This window comes from Triticum aestivum, chromosome 1B, assembly GCF_018294505.1.
Source record: "Triticum aestivum cultivar Chinese Spring chromosome 1B, IWGSC CS RefSeq v2.1, whole genome shotgun sequence".
NCBI classification, from domain to species: Eukaryota; Viridiplantae; Streptophyta; class Magnoliopsida; order Poales; family Poaceae; genus Triticum; species Triticum aestivum.
This window is the reverse complement of record NC_057795.1, coordinates 462,160,851-462,180,092: the sequence shown is the minus strand read 5'-3', so window position 1 is coordinate 462,180,092 and position 19,242 is coordinate 462,160,851. Positions and strand designations below refer to the sequence as shown.

At 42.9% G+C, this 19,242-nt stretch overlaps 1 protein-coding gene across 1 annotated transcript; it reads left to right on the top strand.

Moving 5' to 3' along the window:
- The first annotated feature begins 6,907 nt into the window (after positions 1-6,907).
- Positions 6,908-17,428, top strand: LOC100037641 (mitochondrial proton/calcium exchanger protein). The gene is made up of 15 exons (XM_044551521.1): positions 6,908-7,065; positions 9,141-9,797; positions 9,915-10,227; positions 10,563-10,709; positions 10,820-10,908; positions 10,990-11,082; positions 11,801-11,927; positions 12,304-12,368; positions 12,460-12,631; positions 13,995-14,213; positions 14,294-14,341; positions 14,466-14,612; positions 15,682-15,764; positions 16,773-16,888; positions 16,976-17,428. The coding sequence occupies exons 2-15, from the start codon at positions 9,202-9,204 to the stop codon at positions 17,062-17,064; spliced, it is 2,304 nt and encodes a 767-aa protein (XP_044407456.1). The 5' UTR covers positions 6,908-7,065; positions 9,141-9,201; the 3' UTR covers positions 17,065-17,428.
- Positions 17,429-19,242: the final 1,814 nt, after the last annotated feature.

The window sequence follows — 19,242 nt, the reverse complement described above, 5'->3', positions numbered from 1 at the left end:
TTATGCAATTCTACTCCACATCTCACTTTTATCCTGATGGCAGAATAGTTTGGATGTCTGAAGGTACGAGATACCAATCAAGTATTGAGGAATGGGACAATCTGATAAATGCCCCTAAGGAGAATGAAGATGACTTGGATGTCTATGCCAAGAAGAAGAAGGATCACAATTCTATGTCACATATGTACAAGGAGATCCCAAACAAAGCACTTGAGACTTCCAAGTTTGGGTCTGTCCATTTTCTTCTGTCAGGGCTGCCAACGATCAACTGGATCCTAAGGCACACTCTTTTGCCCAAGTCAGGTGACCACAACATGATCAGAGGGCATGCAATTAATTTGCTACACATATTTGATGTGCCACAGAAATTCAAGGTCATGAGCCTCATGGTTGAGACTATCAAGAGGACAGCAGCAGACCAAAAGAGAAGTTGTGGGTATGCCCCACAAATCCAGGAGTTGATCAACTCAAAGATGGGCACAGGCAAATATCTGTTGGATAAGGAACACTTTGTTCTCTATCCAGACTTTGAGGACAATCAAGTTGTGATGAATGAGAATGAACCATCTTCAGTGCAAGCTCAAGAGAAGAAGGAGAAGGCAAAGAAGGAGAAGGCTGCCAAGATGCCAACTCTTGAGGAGGCATCTGAGTACTTTTTGAAGAGCAAGCAGGACCAGCTTGGTTACTTGATAGCATCAACTCTGAGGATTGAGAAGGGGTTGGCCACCCTAACTCAAAACCAGGAGAGCCTGGAAAGAATCATGGAACAAAAATTCTATGATTTAGATATCAAAGTAACTGAGATTCAGTTAGTTGTGGAGCAGCTACATGAAGACATGTAGGAGAGGAAGGGCAAGACAACTACTGATGCATTTGCCAGAGTGCCTCGAGCTCAGAGATCAGCTGCAGTACCAGTGACAGACACCAGAGCCACTTCATCTGCACCAGCTGCAGCTCCAGTGCAACCAGCTCCAGCACCTACACCTCCAGCTCCATCCACATCTACTGAAGCTTTCGTCCTTGGCGTCATCTCTACACCACCAACTGAAGACCAAGCCTGAGAGACGAAATAGTATTATGCATTTTGTATGAACTTTTTGGTAACTTGTTGCCAAAGGGGGAGAAAAATGTATAGATCATAGGCTTCGAGAGAGAGTGTTTGCTTTTGTTCTCTCTTGTCTTCTTGGTTGAACTTTATTTGCTTTTGCTTGCTTGAGATACTACGTTATTGCCTGTGTGAGACATTGATGATCATGTGTTTGATCATAAGCTACACTTATGCTTGCTGGATGACATTATCCCATTTATCTTTATATGATCATTCACTTTGCTTGGTGATGAGTGCATGTATTCAATCTTTATTATTTTGAGCGCTCCACCAAGATGTATGTGACATGGAAGAGTAACCCATGAGCCTAATTCCTTGTGCATTTGCAGTCCAAAGCAAATCTTAAATCTATGCACAAATTTAGGGGGAGCTCTTGCTTATCACATACTTCTCAAAGCGACGATGTTTTTCAATCTTATTATCATTTGTCGAAGCTTTGATCTATATGTTGTCATCAATTACCAAAAAGGGGAGACTGAAAGTGCAACTATCCCTAGGTGGTTTTGGTAATTCATAACAACATATAGCTCATTGAGCTAATACTATTCCAAGACAAATATTTCAGGAAAGCTCAATGAATGGCATGGCATGGATGATGAAAGTGGATCCCTCAAAATATTAAGGATAAAAGGATTGGCTCAAGCTCAAAAGCTCAAGACTCTGCATTTTACATTTTAGTGATCCAAGATCACATTGAGTCTATAGGAAAAGCCAATACTATCAAGGAGGGATGAGGTGTTGCTTGATGAGTTTCTTGCTTCAAATGCTTAGTGACATGCTCCAAAAACCCTCAACTACTTTCTCATATCCACATATGACCTATACCTAAAGTCAAACTCGGCCCCACCAATTCTTTCTATCCGGCGCCACCGAGTTCAGATGTCATAGCCACTGCCACAAACCCTAGGCAAATCAGTCTCACCGATAGGGATCTCAGTCTCACCGAGATGGGATTGTAATCTCTTTGTTTCCCTTCGTAATGTTTCGGTCTAACCAAAGTGAGTGATCGGTCCCACCGAGATTGCAATGTAAACTCTCTGTTTCCCTTTCGTAACATTTCGGTCTCACCGAAAAGAGCGAATCGGTCCCACCGAGTTTACCTGACCAACTCTCTGGTTAGCTAATTACCAAAATCGGTCTCACCGAGTTTGTGTAATCGGTCTCACTGAGATTACGTTATGCCCTAACCCTAACCATATCAGTCCTACCGAGTTGCATGTCGGTCCCACCGAAATCACTAACGGTCACTAGGTTTACTAAATCGGTTAGACCGAGTTTGTTGATTCGGTCCCACCGAGATTGGTAAATTGTGTGTAACGGTTAGATTTTGTGTGGAGACTATATATACCCCTCCACCTCCTCTTCATTCGTGGAGAGAGCTATCAGAACAAACCTACACTCCAACTTACCATTTCTAAGAGAGAACTACCTACTCATCTGTTGAGGCCAAGATATTCCATTCCTACCATATGAATCTTGATCTCTAGTCTTCCCCAAGTTGCTTTCCACTCAAATCTTCTTTCCACCAGATCCAAATTCTGTGAGAGAGAGTTGAGTGTTGGGGAGACTATCACTTGAAGCACAAGAGCAAGGAGTTCATCATCAATGCACCATTTGTTACTTCTTGGAGAGTGGTGTCTCCTAGATTGGCTAGGTGTCACTTGGGAGCCTCCGACAAGACTGTGGAGTTGAACCAAAGAGTTTGTAAGGGCAAGGAGATCGCCTACTTCGTGAAGATCTACCACTAGTGAGGCAAGTCCTTCGTGGGCGATGGCCATGGTGGGATAGACAAGGTTGCTTCTTCGTGGACCCTTCTTGGGTGGAGACCTCCATGGACTCGCGCAGTCGTTACCCTTCGTGGGTTGAAGTCTCCATCAACGTGGATGTACGATAGCACCACCTATCGGAACCACGACAAAAACATCCGTGTCTCCAATTGCGTTTGAATTCTCCAAACCCTTCCCTTTACATTCTTGCAAGTTGCATGCTTTACTTTCCGCTGCTCATACACTCTTTGCATGCTTGCTTGAATTGTGTGAAGATTGCTTGACTTGTGCTAAAATAGTTAAAATCTGCCAAAGACTAAAATTGGGAAAAGGTTAAGTTTTTAATTGGTTGAGTAGTCTAATCACCCCCCTCTAGACATACTTCAAGGTCCTACAATGGGCGCATGGCCGAGTCCACCAGCCTAGAGTGTTTCTACAAGTTCTTTCGGGCAGTGGTGGCAGTGTTTGGACCGCAATACTTGAGAACACCCAATGCGGAAGACACTGCTCAGATCGTAGCACAGAATGTAGCAAGAGGATTTCCTGGGATGCTTGGAAGCATCGACTGCATGCATTGGAAATGGAAGAATTGCCCATTTGCTTGGCAGGGGATGTATAAAGGCGCCAAAGGTGGTTGCAGTGTGGTACTTGAGGCGGTGGCCACACAGGACCTCTGGATTTGGCACTCCTTCTTTGGTATGCCAGGAACTCACAATGACATCAACGTGCTGCAGTGCTCTCCTGTCTTTGCCAAGCTTGTTGAAGGTCATTCTCCTCCGGTGAACTTCGAGATCAATGGGCGGCAGTACAACAAGGGGTACTATCTAGCTGATGGCATCTATCCGAGATGGTCGACATTTGTCAAGACCATCAAAAACCCTGTGCCTGGAGGCAAGAACACCTGGTTTGCGAAGATTCAGGAGGCTTGCAGGAAGGATGTCGAGCGGGCATTTGGTGTGCTCCAATCTCGATTTGCTGTTGTCCGGTCCCCCGCTCAAACCTGGTCGAAAGATCAAATGTGGGAGATCATGACTTGCTGTGTCATCTTGCACAACATGATCATTGAGAGCGAGCAGGAAGAGCCCGTGTTTGACACTGAACCATACCACCGGCAGGGTCCTCTTGCCCAAGTTGATCACCAGCTACCGGCAACCTGGACTGCCTACCTCAGTATGCGTCAGGAGATCCGAGACCCACAGGTGCATCATCAACTGCAGCAAGATCTGATAGAGCACCTATGGAGGCTCAAGGGCGACACCGGGTACGACGTGTGATGAAATATGAGTTTTTATTTCTTGAACTATATAATTTGTATTGAACTATTTGTTGTTGTACTATTTTGTTGAAGTATTTGAAATTTCTGTGATGAAATATGTGATAAAAATATATTTATGTTGATAATTGAACGCCGAGCCACGGCGAACCACCCTGAATATGGGCCTATTCTCGCCCATATGGGCCTTTTTCGCCGAAATGGGGCTTCAAAAGTGGGCCAAAATCGGCGACTGGGGGCGAGCTGGGGCGACGACTGGGCGCAAAACTGCCCCCAGCGCCGAAAGAATCGCCGGCTCGCCCCCAGGGGGCGATTTTTATGCGCCCTGGGGGACCGAACGGCTGGAGATGCTCTTACATCTCTTTCACTGGCCCCCTCTCCTGCGAACCTCCTCCCCCTCCCGTTCCGTTCCCCAGGAGCGCAGGTAGAACCGTAGGTCTGGCTGACGGTGGTCCGGTGCGCCTCGTGCTCTCGGAGGTAAGGGTCCTCCCCCCGGACATGGATCCTCTGACTTGGAAATCCCTGCCATACCCTGCCTTTGAGTCACTGACAGATGGGCCCCATTCTCTGTGGGACCCATGTGTCAGGGACTCAAAGGTAGGCTAGCCCATGGCAGGGGATCCTCGTCCTCCCCCCTCCTCCGCGGGTCTTCTCATGGTTGCGATTTGCCTTCGTTCTACAAAGCCACGTCGCTATTTTATTGCACCATTCACCTATTGTACCACTTCATTTTTGGATTTATTTAGAAAAAATCATGATTTTGGAAAAAGTTCTTCATTTTGGAAGAGAAGTTCACAAACCTGAAAAAAGTTAATTGATTTTCGGAAAAAATAATTCATTGGTTTTGCAAAAAAGTTCATAAAATTTGAAAAAATATCCGTAGATTTTGAAAATAAAAATAATCAAATTTGAAAACGTTCATCAAATTTAAGAAAGGTTCATAAATTTTGATAAAAAGTTCATCGAATTTGGAAAAAAAATTAATGGATTTGAAAAAAGTTCATAAAATTTAAAAAACATCAAATTTGGAAAAAATAACCATTGGATTTTGAAAAGTTTATAAAACTTGAAAAGAAGTTTCATCGATTTGAGTTCAGGAACTTGAAACAAAATCATCGAACCAGGAAAAAAGAAGAAAAAAAGAATAGACGAAAACGAAAAACTAAAAAAAGAAAAAAGGTAAAAAAAAGGAAAAAGAAGAAGGAAATAGGAAATAAGAAAAGAAGGAAAGAGATGTAAATTGACATAACAGGGAATGTCGAGTGGTGGTTACTGTTTCTTTAACATAGTACAGACGCAAACACTTATATACACGCGCATACACTCACCCCTGTGAACGCACACACGCACACCCTACCCCTATGAGCACCTTCGAAAGACTGAGCTAACATATCATCTTGAAATTTATGAGTCACCGTAGGCACCTCGTTGTCGACGGGAACGTCTCCTCTCATTGAATGCGCATCACCGGAAATCCTGAAATAAATGCGAGCACCATGACTTGAACCCTGGTGGACTGGGGATACCACAGTCCCTCTAACCATCCAACCACAGGTTGGTTCGCCGGTCGAGTGGTGGTTACTACAAATTTTGGTGTGGAAATCGCTGGTTTGATCCCCGCGGGGGTGCCCGTTTGCAAATACACATGTAGGGAATATTCGAGATCAACAACCAAACGCTTTTGTGTCACATATCGTTTTCCTATCCCCCCCCCCCCAAGACATGAAAAGCAATCTAGCTTTCCGCCGCCAGGGACTCGCGCTCTGCCGCCGTTCTCCCGGTGGCGAGGGGTCGCCGGATTCACGCGTGTGGATAGTTTTAGGCCAAAGTAGTTTGTTTTTTAGGCTATTCATCGTCTTGGCTTCGGCGGCGGCGATGGCGGCGCTGAATCAAATTTCTTCAGATCCTACTCCGACGAGACGATTGGTCCTATCGTTGGGAATGGATTTGGAATCCAGTCTGTTCAAGCAAGGATGATGTGGCGGCCACATCCTCGTGGTGGACATGTGTCTCGGGCTCCCTCATTGCGATGATGTCTGCTCCAGCGTCGACGTGGAGGTTGGGAGGTAGTCTAGGAGCGAATGCATATTGTGGTCTGCATCAATGACATCTGGAAGACGGAACGTGTGCTAGGTTCATGGTTGATGGATGGCATGTGTGATTTCCTCCTTCGGCGTCTTAGTCATGGTGGGATGTCAGATCTAGAGTTCGATGGCGTGTCCGAGGTGTTGCCCCGGTCTGATTCGTTCAACGGTAATGGCTTCACTTTTTGGGAGCCACCTTGGAGGTCCGTAAAGCTACATATCAGCGATGGAGCCGCGTCGAGCTCGGGTGAGGAGGTGATCCGTCATTCTATTCTTTGGTGTCTGCCGTGGTGGTGCCGGAGGCAGGTGATGGACATTGGTGCCAAACTTTGAGATGTTCTGCTATCTTTTTAGTTTTGTCAATCTCGATCCCTATATTACTTATACTTTGATCTTTATCATATGAATGAGACACGTATTATCATGAAAAAAATTTGCTTTTGTACGTACTCCCTCCGTTTGTTTTTATAAGTCGTTCAGACAACTTGCTTTGTGCTGTTTTAAACAGTGTCCGAAAGTCTAAAACGTCTTATATAAAAAAAACAGAGGTAGTACTATACTGCACGGTTTTTTTTTTTTGCGAGGGGTTGTACTGCACGGCTACATGGGCCAGGCCCAGGACAAACCGCTCGTTTACGCCCAGTCCGGTCCGCGCGACGTAACCTGGCCTGCACAGCGCATTCTCGTTTCCTTCCGCCGCCGCTCTCTCTCACCTCTCTTTCGTGCGAACTCCCGGCCCCTTTCCTCCCATCCCCTTCCCTTCCCCAAGGACGGGACGCAGGTAGGACTGTAGCACCGGCAGACGGGCGGCGGAGCTCCCCTTTGTCCGTGGAGGTAAAGGACCTCCTCCCCGCCCCCGCCCCCACCCCCGGGCCCCGGCCCCGCCCCCTCCTTCCCCTTCCATCCTCCTCGCCATGGTTCCGTTCATGGTCGCGTTTCGCCTTGGTTTTCTTCAAATTTGTGCGACCAATCTGAGACGCCACGGTTACTTCGGCCGCTGATTTGTGGGGGGTTAGAGTCTAGGGTTCGGGCCGTGTTCGTACCCATGCTTGCGAGGGTAAAATCTGAGACGCGGACTGTTGGAGGTGTAGGGTTTTGACGACGTTCGTGAACTCGTTCGTGCGGGTGTGATTTTTGCAGATGCCTAGTTCTTACTATGAGGCTCGGTTTGCTTGCTTGCTCGGCTTGCCCATGATTATTTTCTCGTGTGGCTTCTTTTCCGGACTGCTTGTGTGATTTATTTATGATTAGGCCGCGTTGAAAAGGATGCTATGTGAAAAATCTTGCCATGTTAACACGGACGCACCTCTTTGCTTGTTAATAATGGCCTAGGATGATGTCTTCTGTTGCTAATTTCAGTTGTACGTTATGTATGATCCGTGGTAAACCTAATGCACCTCCTTAGTTGTTGGCCTATGGTGGTTTTGCTGGTATGGGAAATGTGGAATGCTGTTTCTCATGCACCTTACTAGCTGTAATTGGCCTAAGATTGGTTTTGTTGGTTGAAATATTTGATGCCGTGTTGAATTTGATATAGCAGTGTGACGATGATCCATTCGATGCACTTCTTAGCTGTAAATTACTCGGGTCTTTGCACTGTTGGCATAAATGATCTGAGTCCACCTCCTTCTCGCCAAACAAGTGTGAGGTGCAAATGATGTTTACATTAAAAAATTGGTGTTTCCTGTTGCCATTTAACTTTGCAATACAATGATTAGGTATATGTTAGCACAACATCTGTTGCGGAGCATTAGGTGTAGGGTCATATGGTCAAATGATAGCATGACACCGTTGGAGCATCGTTATGATATGGCAGCCTTGTCATGTTATGGGCTGGGTTCATTTCCATGAATTCAACCATTTTAATAGCAGCAGCATCATTTACTTGTGGTTCATATGCCTTAATTTTGTATAGATGGATGACTTTGGCTGGACCCAGAATGCTGATAGTATGGGCTGCAGTGTGTCGTGGCAAATATACATGCTTACATGGCCATGATCTTTAAAAGGGACAGAACTACCCATTCGCCTGTGGTGCAATAGTTCGGAGAGACATGTAGAATTCCAAACCTACGTTTCGTAACATCTCTAATTAGGCAATGATACAAATTGCCCACTTCTTAGACTGTCACCTTTTCCTCAATTGATTACTGCTGCAGGACAATCTTCATAGCTCTGTTGAGGAACTAGTTACCATGACCCTTCTTGTAGTTGGGTACAACCATAGGTTTTGGCATTGCAAGCCACATCTGCTCAATTTACGTACCACATCATATTCTGCCATTATTAATTCATTGAACCTAAACCTAACACAAACAGCAACGGTGCGTATGTTTCAGTTTTTTTTGTGTGGACTCCACACCTGTTGTTGCTATTATACTGTTGAGCCTGTTGCTTTAAGTGAACTGCTGCTGATAGCAAACTTGTTGAACTAAACTCTTGCTGCTTTATATTTATGGACCTTTTGCAGCTAGCAAACTTGGTAGACTTATTTGTTGTGCTGATTATTCATTGAACTAATGCTAAGCTTGCTTGGACACTTGGATCAGAGTTGATTCTCTTACAGCTCGGCCATACTCACTTTGATGACCACACTATTACTGTTATTTGCTATTCATTTAGGATTCTATGTATTATTTAGGATTCGATGTATTGCTCACTGTACTGGAATATCTCGAACATCAGATTTGAGGAAATTCTGGAGAACTAACTACTTTTTGGTTAGGTCAGAGCAACTATCTAAGATGCCTTGAAATGAAATAGTGCCTGTGGTTGTGTGTTGTAATCCACTATTGTTGTTGTTGAATATTATTTTCTCTACATACATTGTTTCTTTGTTATGTCTTCTTACTAACCCCCTTTATCTGTCAATGTGCATTTCTGCTTATGCTCAAATTGGATCACTTCAGGTCTCTCTCTGAAAAGACATGACCTAGGCCTCCACATTGGGAAGGTGAGTAGCAACCAAGCATGGCGTCAAGGGCGATCATTAGGAGAAGAAAGTATCTCTTGGATCATGTTAACACACCTATCCTCTCGTCTTCCTCCTCTTCATTCCGCCATGGAACATTTGGTTTCAAGCCTGAGCCAAGAATAGCACAACCATTTCTTGAGCAAAGCTTAGGGGACTCGAAGTCTGAGAAGGAGAAGGAGCAATATAGTGTCGATTTGACAAAGGGGGGTCTGCTAGGTCCTGATAACGGGCTTCTGCGACGTCCAGCTCACGTGATTTCTCACTATGGCTATGGAATTGGAAGGAATGAATTCACATTGCCTTTCGGAGCTAGAGGTTTGTTGCAGTCAGTTCGCAAAGCATCAACTGCAACTGCTGGGCAACCTAAATTGGATATTGAAGAACAGGGTGATGAAAACCAGAATAAAAGGAAAAAAGAGGCATCCCCAGAAGAATGTGATCAGGCTGTGGAAGGGCTAAGCACGGCAAAAGCTAAAGCCAAAGCTAAGCAGGTGCAAGATTCGCTAAAGGCTGACCAGTCAATCGTAAAGAAGTTCTGGGCAAGGCTTCTGGGTATTGGTCCGGCTCTTCGAGCTGTTGCTTCAATGAGCAGGTCTAAATTCTTTGTATTTGTCTCAAACCTATATCTTAAGACAAGATATTTCTTTGCTGCCCCATTTCCTGTGCTCTTTTAACACATAAATTTACCTTGTTTTGTTTGTTTGTGCAGAGCTGATTGGGCTGCAAAACTGAAGCATGGGAAAGATGAATTTATTTCCACACTGCAGCATTACTGGCTAGGAACAAAGCTACTCTGGGCAGATGTTAGGATTTCATCAAGATTGCTGGTGAAACTTGCTGGTGGAAAGAGCCTCTCAAGAAGAGAGAGGCAACAGCTCACCCGTACAACAGCAGATATCTTCAGGCTGGTACCTGTTGCCGTGTTCATTGTTGTCCCGTTCATGGAATTCCTACTACCAGTGTTTCTTAAGTTGTTTCCAAATATGCTGCCATCAACTTTCCAAGACAAGATGAAAGAAGAGGTTTGTGACGTAACCACTTGAATTACTAAATGTCTTAGTATCATTATACTGTCCATTGATATTTTTTAGCATGCTGTCATGCTACTAATACTGTATGTATGTCAGAACCTACGACACACAAGTTCTTTGCCCTGTTCTCTTGCTAGTAGATGTGCAGTGCAGTATCATTATGATTCCATGGCTCGTTTACCCTGCTGTATTCCATTTCTGCTGATACGTCAGATTTAGTGTATCATATTTTGAATCGTCCTCCTAGTTCCATTTGTATAGGAACTACCAACATAACTACTTTGCATATTAATTGTCTCATGATTGTTAGCCATTTTCATGTGCAGGAAGCGTTGAAAAGGAAACTGAAAGCAAGGATGGAGTATGCAAAGTTTCTGCAAGATACTGCAAAAGAAATGGCAAAGGAAGTTCAAACATCACGTAGTGGAGAAACAAAACAGACAGCTGAAGATCTGGACGAATTTTTAAACAAGGTATCGCTACCAGCTCTCCTGTATTTCAGATTGTCAATTCCTTTTAAATGTATATTATGAATTTCCTTATATTTTGTTGGATAATTTACATTAAATTAAACTGCAATCAGGTTAGGAAAGGTGAACGTGTATCCAATGATGAAATCTTGAGCTTCGCGAAGCTTTTTAATGATGAATTGACCTTGGATAACATGAGCAGGTTACCCATTATTTCAGTTCTGTACACCCTTGTAAGTACAGGATCAAAATTGTACCAGAGCTGACCAATGTTTTCCTGCAGAGCACGCTTGGTAAATATGTGCAAATATATGGGTATTCGACCTTTTGGTACAGACCATTACTTGAGATTCATGCTTCGGAAAAAACTACGAGAGTAAGTATTTAACTATTTATAGAGAAAACTAAAGGATACACTCTGCAATTTGTGAAGTAGAAGTGAACATGTATACAAATATAAAATTTGTAATTGAAGTGTTAGTTAGCTTGGATCTGTTGCTCTGAAGCATTGTTTTATGTTATGTGTATATATAACTGGAACCACCAATTTTGGAGATAAGCCCATGATTGTGACACTAGGTTCTGCTATCATTTTTCAGAGCTCACCAGACAATCATTCAGATTAGAATTTCAAGTGGGTAATCTAATCCTGTAATACATAGCAGTATGTATTATGACATTAACACAGAAAGGGTAAATTGTGTATATGACTTCTAGTAAAATAAATGAAGTTATTTAGAGGATATTTTACAGCACTTTATGTTAATTCATACACGAAGAGAAAACACATAGTAGTTTGCTGGACGTGGAAGCTTAGTAGACATCAGAGACCATGTCAAATTTATCTACAATTGAGACTGCATTTGAATAGATCTAACATATGCTTGACTCAAACTGTACATAACGTTCACCATATATGTTTATTTACTGTAGTTATATGATAGTCCTGATAACTCTTCATTTACTGGATTTGCCCTTTGTCTTACTCTTTTTGACATTTATTTCAGTGCAATCTGGCATTTATGTTTAGAATTGTGGTGTAAAAATCTAAAATATCTGTTCATTTCTTGCTAATGATACTCTTACGTATGTAGCATTAAGAATGATGATAAAATGATTCAAGCTGAGGGTGTTGATTCTCTTTCTGAAGAGGAGCTCCGGCAAGCCTGCCGTGATCGCGGTCACCTTGGTCTGCGGTCAACAGAAGAAATGCGTCAACAGGTTTGCCAGCATCATTCCTGCGATATTCACCATTTCAGAAGAATACCTGTTTGTTTTGTAGCTTTTTTCGGACTGTACATCAATGTGCCAGTGCCATGATTTCGTATTATCCTAGTAATTACCATGTTCTTGGTGTATTATAGTTTATTGATTAGTTCTCAGTTTTTCTTGCTCTCATTATATTAGTTTATCCTGATGCACTGTTGAAGGAGAACAACATCCATTGCCTCAGCATCCACTTAGAATTAAGCACATCTGAAGTTGGATTGCACTGCCTTTCACCACAACTTCTTTGTGTTCAATTTTTTAAACTGCTACCTTGTAAATGGATATTAAACTTTTGTAGTAATTCCTTGCAATTTTATTTTCTGCCCAGCTACGAGACTGGTTGGATCTATCACTTAATCATGCTGTGCCATCTTCTCTTCTCATACTTTCAAGGTAAATTTGGTTGATGTATTTCCCACTGGCTAGTGGCTAGAACAGCTCTGTTTGGGCTTGCGTCCTTATTCATCTTTGCTAATGCTGTCAGAGCTTTTACCCTGGCTGGGAGAATGAAACCCGAGGATGCTGTGGTAGCAACATTGTCTTCTTTGCCAGATGAAGTTGTGGATACAATTGGGACAGTATTGCCATCTGAAGATTCAGTTTCTGAGAGGAGGAGAAAACTGGAATTCCTTGAGATGCAGGAAGAACTTATCAAGGTGTGTAACACATAGATTGTACTTTTTTATATATATAAATGGGTTATTGATACTAAAAAATTGTTTACTGCTTTACATCGTTTGTCAATGCAACCATGATACTTGGCATAAACCAACACTGATAGTATGTGTGATAAGCTAGCACATGAATGCTCTCTTTGAAACCGTGCTTCATATTTGTATTTTTAGTGGAGTGGGCAGTACTGGCTCCTTATTTTATTAGTTTGTTTATCTCGTGTTAATACAAAAACTCATTTATTTGATGTACTTTTTTTTCTGACACCCCATGGTAACATATGTACCCTGCATTGCCTCAGATTTTGTAATGTGTCTAATATCTTGCCATGCCCTTCTTCTCATAATTGAACCTCAAGAGTCTTGCCTATTCATGTCCTCCTTGTATGCAATATACTCCCTCCGTCCCATAATATAAGAGCGTTTTTTACACTAATGTAGTGTCAAAAACGCTCTTATATTATGGGACGGAGGGAGTATGCATTAAGAAGCTATATATGGTTTGTGCTATTCCATGGTAAAACTAGAATATGTCTAGTAGAAAGGGCATATAACTAAAATGTCACTGTGGAAATAAAATTGTCTGAACTCTTGATATCCCTTTATTTACTAAAGGCCATGTAGTGTAGTGTCAACTGTGAACAGATCATATCATATGAACAACTTCTAGAGACACACCTTATGAGAAAAGGTGTGTCCTGTTCGATTGGGCTGGGGCTTATCTAAAAGCACCTGTGGTTTGGTTCTACTGGAAAAGCTGTTATGGAGTTGTAGGGTCATTTGGCAAACTAGCAGTAAGAGCTGTGGCTGTGTGTGAGAATGTCTAAGATGCACCTAGGGTTCTGAGAGCCTGTTTAAATCTAACGTTGGTTGTGTAAGATTGTGATGATTCAAATTCTACTGATTTGAAGAGAATCACTTAAATTCTGCTGATTAGTCTATAATTATGCTCATTTAACAATCATCACTAGTTTCTCAGACATGTGGCCAGATGAGCTGTTTTCAAGCTTTTCATCTAATAGAAAATTCAGACATATTAAACAAAATGGATCAATTTAAAGCATTATGCATGGGCAACTATGTGAATTGAGAAAGGGTGGACACCAAAGCCGTGAAAACACTGCCCGACCAGCTTTGCATAATATCGCGGTGGGGAAGCCAGCATGGTGCTGCTAACATTGAACTTTTACCTAATTGTTTTAGCATAACGCTCTTACCCAAGTATGTTATTTTCAGCATAGTGCTGTATTGCTGCTAACACTCAGCTGTTACCTGTTTATTTTAACTTAGGGTAATGCTGCTACTGAACATGTAATCAGTTTTTAATGCTTTGTATGAAAATATTCAGGAGGAAGAGAAGAAGAAAGAGAAAGAAGAGAAGGCAAAACAAAAGAAGGAAGAAAAGGCAAATCTCACAGAACAGGAGGCTGCTGAAGAAGATTTGGCTTTAAAGGAAATGACTGAGCCTACTGCTAGGGAAGAAGAAGAACTGACAGAAGCAAAACAACATGACAAGGAACAGCTCTGTAATATCAGTCGAGCATTGGCTGTGCTAGCATCTGCATCGGTATGATCCTAGTCAATCTGTATTTTCTGTCAGTACTTTGCAGACTCTTAATGATAGTGCCATAATTACTTACATTGCAGTCTGTTAGCAAGGAGCGTCAAGAGTTCCTGAGCCTTGTCAACAAGGAGGTACGATGTGAATTTTGAAGTGGGGTCAGAGGGACAATTACCATACAGCATTTTGTTTGTTTGTTGCATGTATGAACTGTTTTACTGTGGAGGCTCAGTAGGACTTAATTGTTGAGGAATGCAGATAAAACTATATAACTCCATGCTTGAAAGAGAAGACACAGATGGGGCAGAAGAAGCTAAGAAGGCATATATGGCTGCTAGAGAGGAGTCAGGCGACACCACAGAGGTTGCTTCAGAGGAAAAGGTCTCGTCAGCGCTGATTGACAAGGTATATATTTCTTCCATGCATGAAAAGTCAAAGCTCGTAACATTCTGGTTCTATTGGTACACTATATATTTCTCTGGTTCGCTGTTTAAGGTGATCGCTTTTCCCTGACTTCTGTCGGTTACCGATGACTAGCTTGAGAAGCTGAAACGGTTAAATTACTTGGGCACAATCTTGTCAGATAATGATTTACCTTTTCCTTCGTTCTTAGGGTATGGTAACATCTTAAATACTTCTCAACATTTATGGAAATAAGTATTGTTTGATTGCCTGCTGTTGGCAAGTTATGTGATACAAGGTAACTGTTACCCACGGGTTTCTACTTTGTAGCGACCATATGGGTTAATTGGCCTTTTATTTGGCCTTATACCCAGCTTTTCCGGTAACCCTGTGATAGTACGTGGTACCAGTTTTCGGCCTAGTAGTCTACTAGACCTAGTTTAGTTTCTTTCCGTTGTTAGTTGGAGATACTAAACAGAACAAACGGATTTCTTCATCATAAACTGTATCCTAAATTAGACAGTATGAATGGATCTCTTCATCATAAACTGCATCCTGAATTAGTCAACTTTCACTCGGTCCTGGCCTGCATATACTGTTGACACCTGCTTGATTGCATTTCCACCTTTACGTTACGTGTTCATGTGGAACAAAATGCTGAACTAGCATCAGCAGAGTTATACTACAAGGGTACTGTGTTAGTTTACATTGAAGTATACGATTGAGAGTTGCTCACAAGTTAGCTCTAGGCACTTATGCTTGGTCGCTGGCACAAGCTCCTCCTTGTGCACTTATAACAATTCTTTCTTGATGCAGCAAATTCTCTCTTTAGCCTAAAAAAAAGAATGATTGAGGTATAGCATGTCAGCATTAGAAGTATAAGGGTCCTGGTTGCTCTTGTTAACAAAGTTACACCGTGTGGCTTTATGACTGATCTCTATGCCTACAGTCGCCACCCCCGAAGTCTTAGTTGGAGAGATTTCTTTGGTGGAGCTACCATTGATGTTGGTCATCTATACATTGTTATAATTTATGGGTTAGTTGTTGACATATACTTTTTGCTGTGTTTTAGGTTGATGCTATGCTTCAGGAACTAGAAAAGGAGATTGATGATGTGGATGCACAAATCGGAAACCGCTGGCAACTGCTTGATAGGTACGTCAATTGCATGTGTATCAGTCGTTTTATATTGCATGCCAGTCAGCTAGTGCATTGTGCTGCTGGTGAATTTCCTCTAGGAGTTTGACCTTCATTAGGGTTTGTTTAGGTGGGAGGGCTAAGACCCAATCCGATCAAACTGAAAGCGATTGTTTTGGTAGTACTTAGTTTCCTGTTGACCTGTAGGGATTGAGCCGTATCAGTGATAAGGTGTACCACCTACCCCTAAGTGGTAGTTTAGTTGTCCATCGCCATTCTTCGATATCTGTTCTTGTGATTTATATGCTGCTCTGGTGCAGATATGTTGACACTTTATAGAAAAATGCCGATTTTGCAATATACAACTAACTACTTTTAAGCAATAACTACAGAGGCAGATGTAGAATAATGGACTCTACTTCTCTCAGTAATTACCCCATTACCGTGACTGATAACAGAGACAAATAGAAAGCTATCTCTACTCCCCGCTGACGCTAACAGGTGGTCATCCCTGTGTGTCTACACGCGGAAGGTTAACTTGCCCTTATTTTGTTGGGGGATGAACTGCTGCTCTGTCGATCATGTTTCTCTTTGTTGTTTAATCCTCCAAATCTCCTTTTCGTGCTCCATACTCATTGGCTGTGTAACGACCATGTGAAGTATGGGTGCAACATTAGTCTGTGTGGTAAGTCAAAGTTATAACATTGGTGAGCTAATCTATATGGCTCAACTTCTGGAAGATATGTGAGAAATATTCCTATCTCAGATTCATTCTACAGTTTAGTTACTCGGATACTGCATGAGTTCCCCGGTGCTTACTTATGTGACATGATAAAGGAATATTGATATTCAATGCAATATATAGTACTCCTTCCGATCCATATTAGTTGTCACTCGTCTAGATACATCCGTTTTACTGACAATTAATATGGATCGGAGGGAGTATTCTATTATAGACCAAAATGTTTGGCTGTACTTGGAGCATGTTTTGTCAGCATACTGATATCGTTTGTACCTCATTTGCAGGGATCATGATGGCAAAGTGACTCCTGAGGAAGTAGCAGCGGCGGCAGCTTATCTCAAGGACACCATAGGGAAAGAAGGCGTCCAAGAGCTTATCAGCAAGCTTTCTAAAGACAAAGGTCCTTGTGCTTGTGACATTCTTTTCTGCTCATGGTACCACATGTCCAGTTTTCCCCACTGTTTCTGACAATTTCTTGTGTTTGCAGAAGGAAAGATCCGTGTGGAAGACATCGTGAAGCTGGGGTCTCAAGCCGAGGAAAACAATGAAGATGATGAAGAAGAAGCACGGCATTAGTCGGGAACACACTTGACGACTTTTTTGCGTGTTGAGATGGGTATTCCAGTTCAGGCAGGAACTTCGAGTATCTCAGTTACTCTGTAGCAGTGCGGCATGTATAGATCAGAAGGCAAGACGGCCATTCTTGCGCCCCTCTTGGCAGACCTCGATAGAACCACCAGTAATTCGTAAGGATAACTTACTGTGAAGATGATGACTTGCATATAGTTGGGTTCAGCCTCACGGATCTGCAGGTAAACAGCAACCGAGATTTCAACTGGTTGCTATGGGAGAGAAAATACTGTTTTTGGTTGGTCACGGGATTCGCCACTCCACCCAACAATCTGAGAATTTAATAAGATCTACTTCAACTTCTGAGAAATCGTGGGTTAAGCACACCGTTTGTGAATGAGTGCTATTTGTTGCTTTTACAATCAGTGTGTTATTGGTAGCCGTTATTATCTATCTTTTTATAGTGCCTTTATTATCTTGCCTCCGATCCTAGTCAGTTCCCATTGTCTTGAACTTAATTGTCCACATTTCTACTCACCTGCTACTCCGACCTCCACTGCCGAGGAGGACATGGCCGTCTGGTCCAGCTGCCGCAGCCCGCAGGTGCTACCGTGATTGCTACTGCTCGGTGCCCTCCCTTGCTACTGCTCTGATGGGGCAGATATTAGGTGATGCCACACTTAACATGCTTCCTTCCAAATTCTGAAAAGTCACATTTGAATGTTTCTAAAAAAATCAGTAAAATATTGTTAATGTTCACAAAACATGAGTCTATAACATCTAGAAGTTTCAGACGAAAATTCAAAAAACATGTTGGGAAACAAAAAAGACAAATCTAGCATTAAAAATATCAAAAAAAAGACAAAGCATCTGGATTTGTCTTTTTGGTTTTGTCAATGTTTGTTTTGAATTTTTACGGTTTGTAGGCACATGTCCTCTGAATATTCAGAAAAAAGAATCTGAATGTTTTGAAACATTTAAATGTGACTTTTCAGAAAATTGGATTACGAGAGCACGTGAATATCACCAGGGACAGACTACATCAAAACTAGTGTTCATGATTGCATTCTCTAACTCTTAACACATCACGGGAACTGAATTAGGAGTGGGCCGCCACGAGCCGAAGCCAGCAGCGTTGCGACGAATACTACCCTAGAGATGTCGTCGCCTGCGACTATAACGGTCAGGATATGTGGCAGTTGGGAAGCGGAATTTCGTCCCGTAGAAAAAGTTAGAATTAGGATCAAGAGAAGACATCTCAATTTTCGGGTGGAGGAGGGGCTTTTTGAACCAAAGGGCCGAGCGAATGCTCTAGGATTCGAGCACAGGATCCGACTTGCCCAAAGCTCGGGAACGCTAAAAAGCTGAATGTTAGTGACGGTTTTTTAGAAATAATAATAATGTGGGATGAGTTAGAGTTGCTCTAAGGTTGATGAAGCCGTGGTTTGAATATGCAATCCCATCACATCACATGAATTCAGATATCCATGGGCTGGCAAAACTGACATATCGTTCTTTTTTTCAAAAAAAACTTTCAATCTATTCATCTTCAATCATGGCAGTATAACGAATACCAGAAATAAAAATTACATCCAGATTCGTAGACCACCTAGCGACGGCTACACAAAAGGGTCAGCCGGATGAAATTTTTTCGTCAACAGTTCATTTTGTGAATTTTTTTCGTTCACAGGTCAAATTTGTTGTTTTTGCCCCATGGGCTCGAATTCGGATCTGTTAACGACAGAACGCGTTTCGGTGTGATCACGTTACCCTCCCTCTCCTCTTGGGCGGTTTGGGTACGGACTAGCATGCTTTTATTTTGGGGAAAGAGAAGATGTACCACCACCCGCACCCTTCCTGTCCCGGTCCGTTTACTATGCGCCGACGGTGACAACGGAAGCAGGCCGAGCCAGAGCAGAGCACAGCTAGTCGCCGTTGCCAGGGACAGCTCCTTCCTTCCACCGCGCCAACGCGGGATCTCCCCTCGTAAAAAAGGAAGAAAAAAAACCCACCTCGCCGGAAAAAGTCAATCGGAGTCCTCTCCCCACTCGCGTCAACTCCGCCGTACGCCCGCACTCCCACGCGGCCTAAGCAACCTCCTCCTCCTCCTCAAATCCACCGCCCCAACCCCGGCTCAGCCTCGCTCGTCGTCCTCCTCCTCCCGCTCCTCCCACCTCCCCGCAC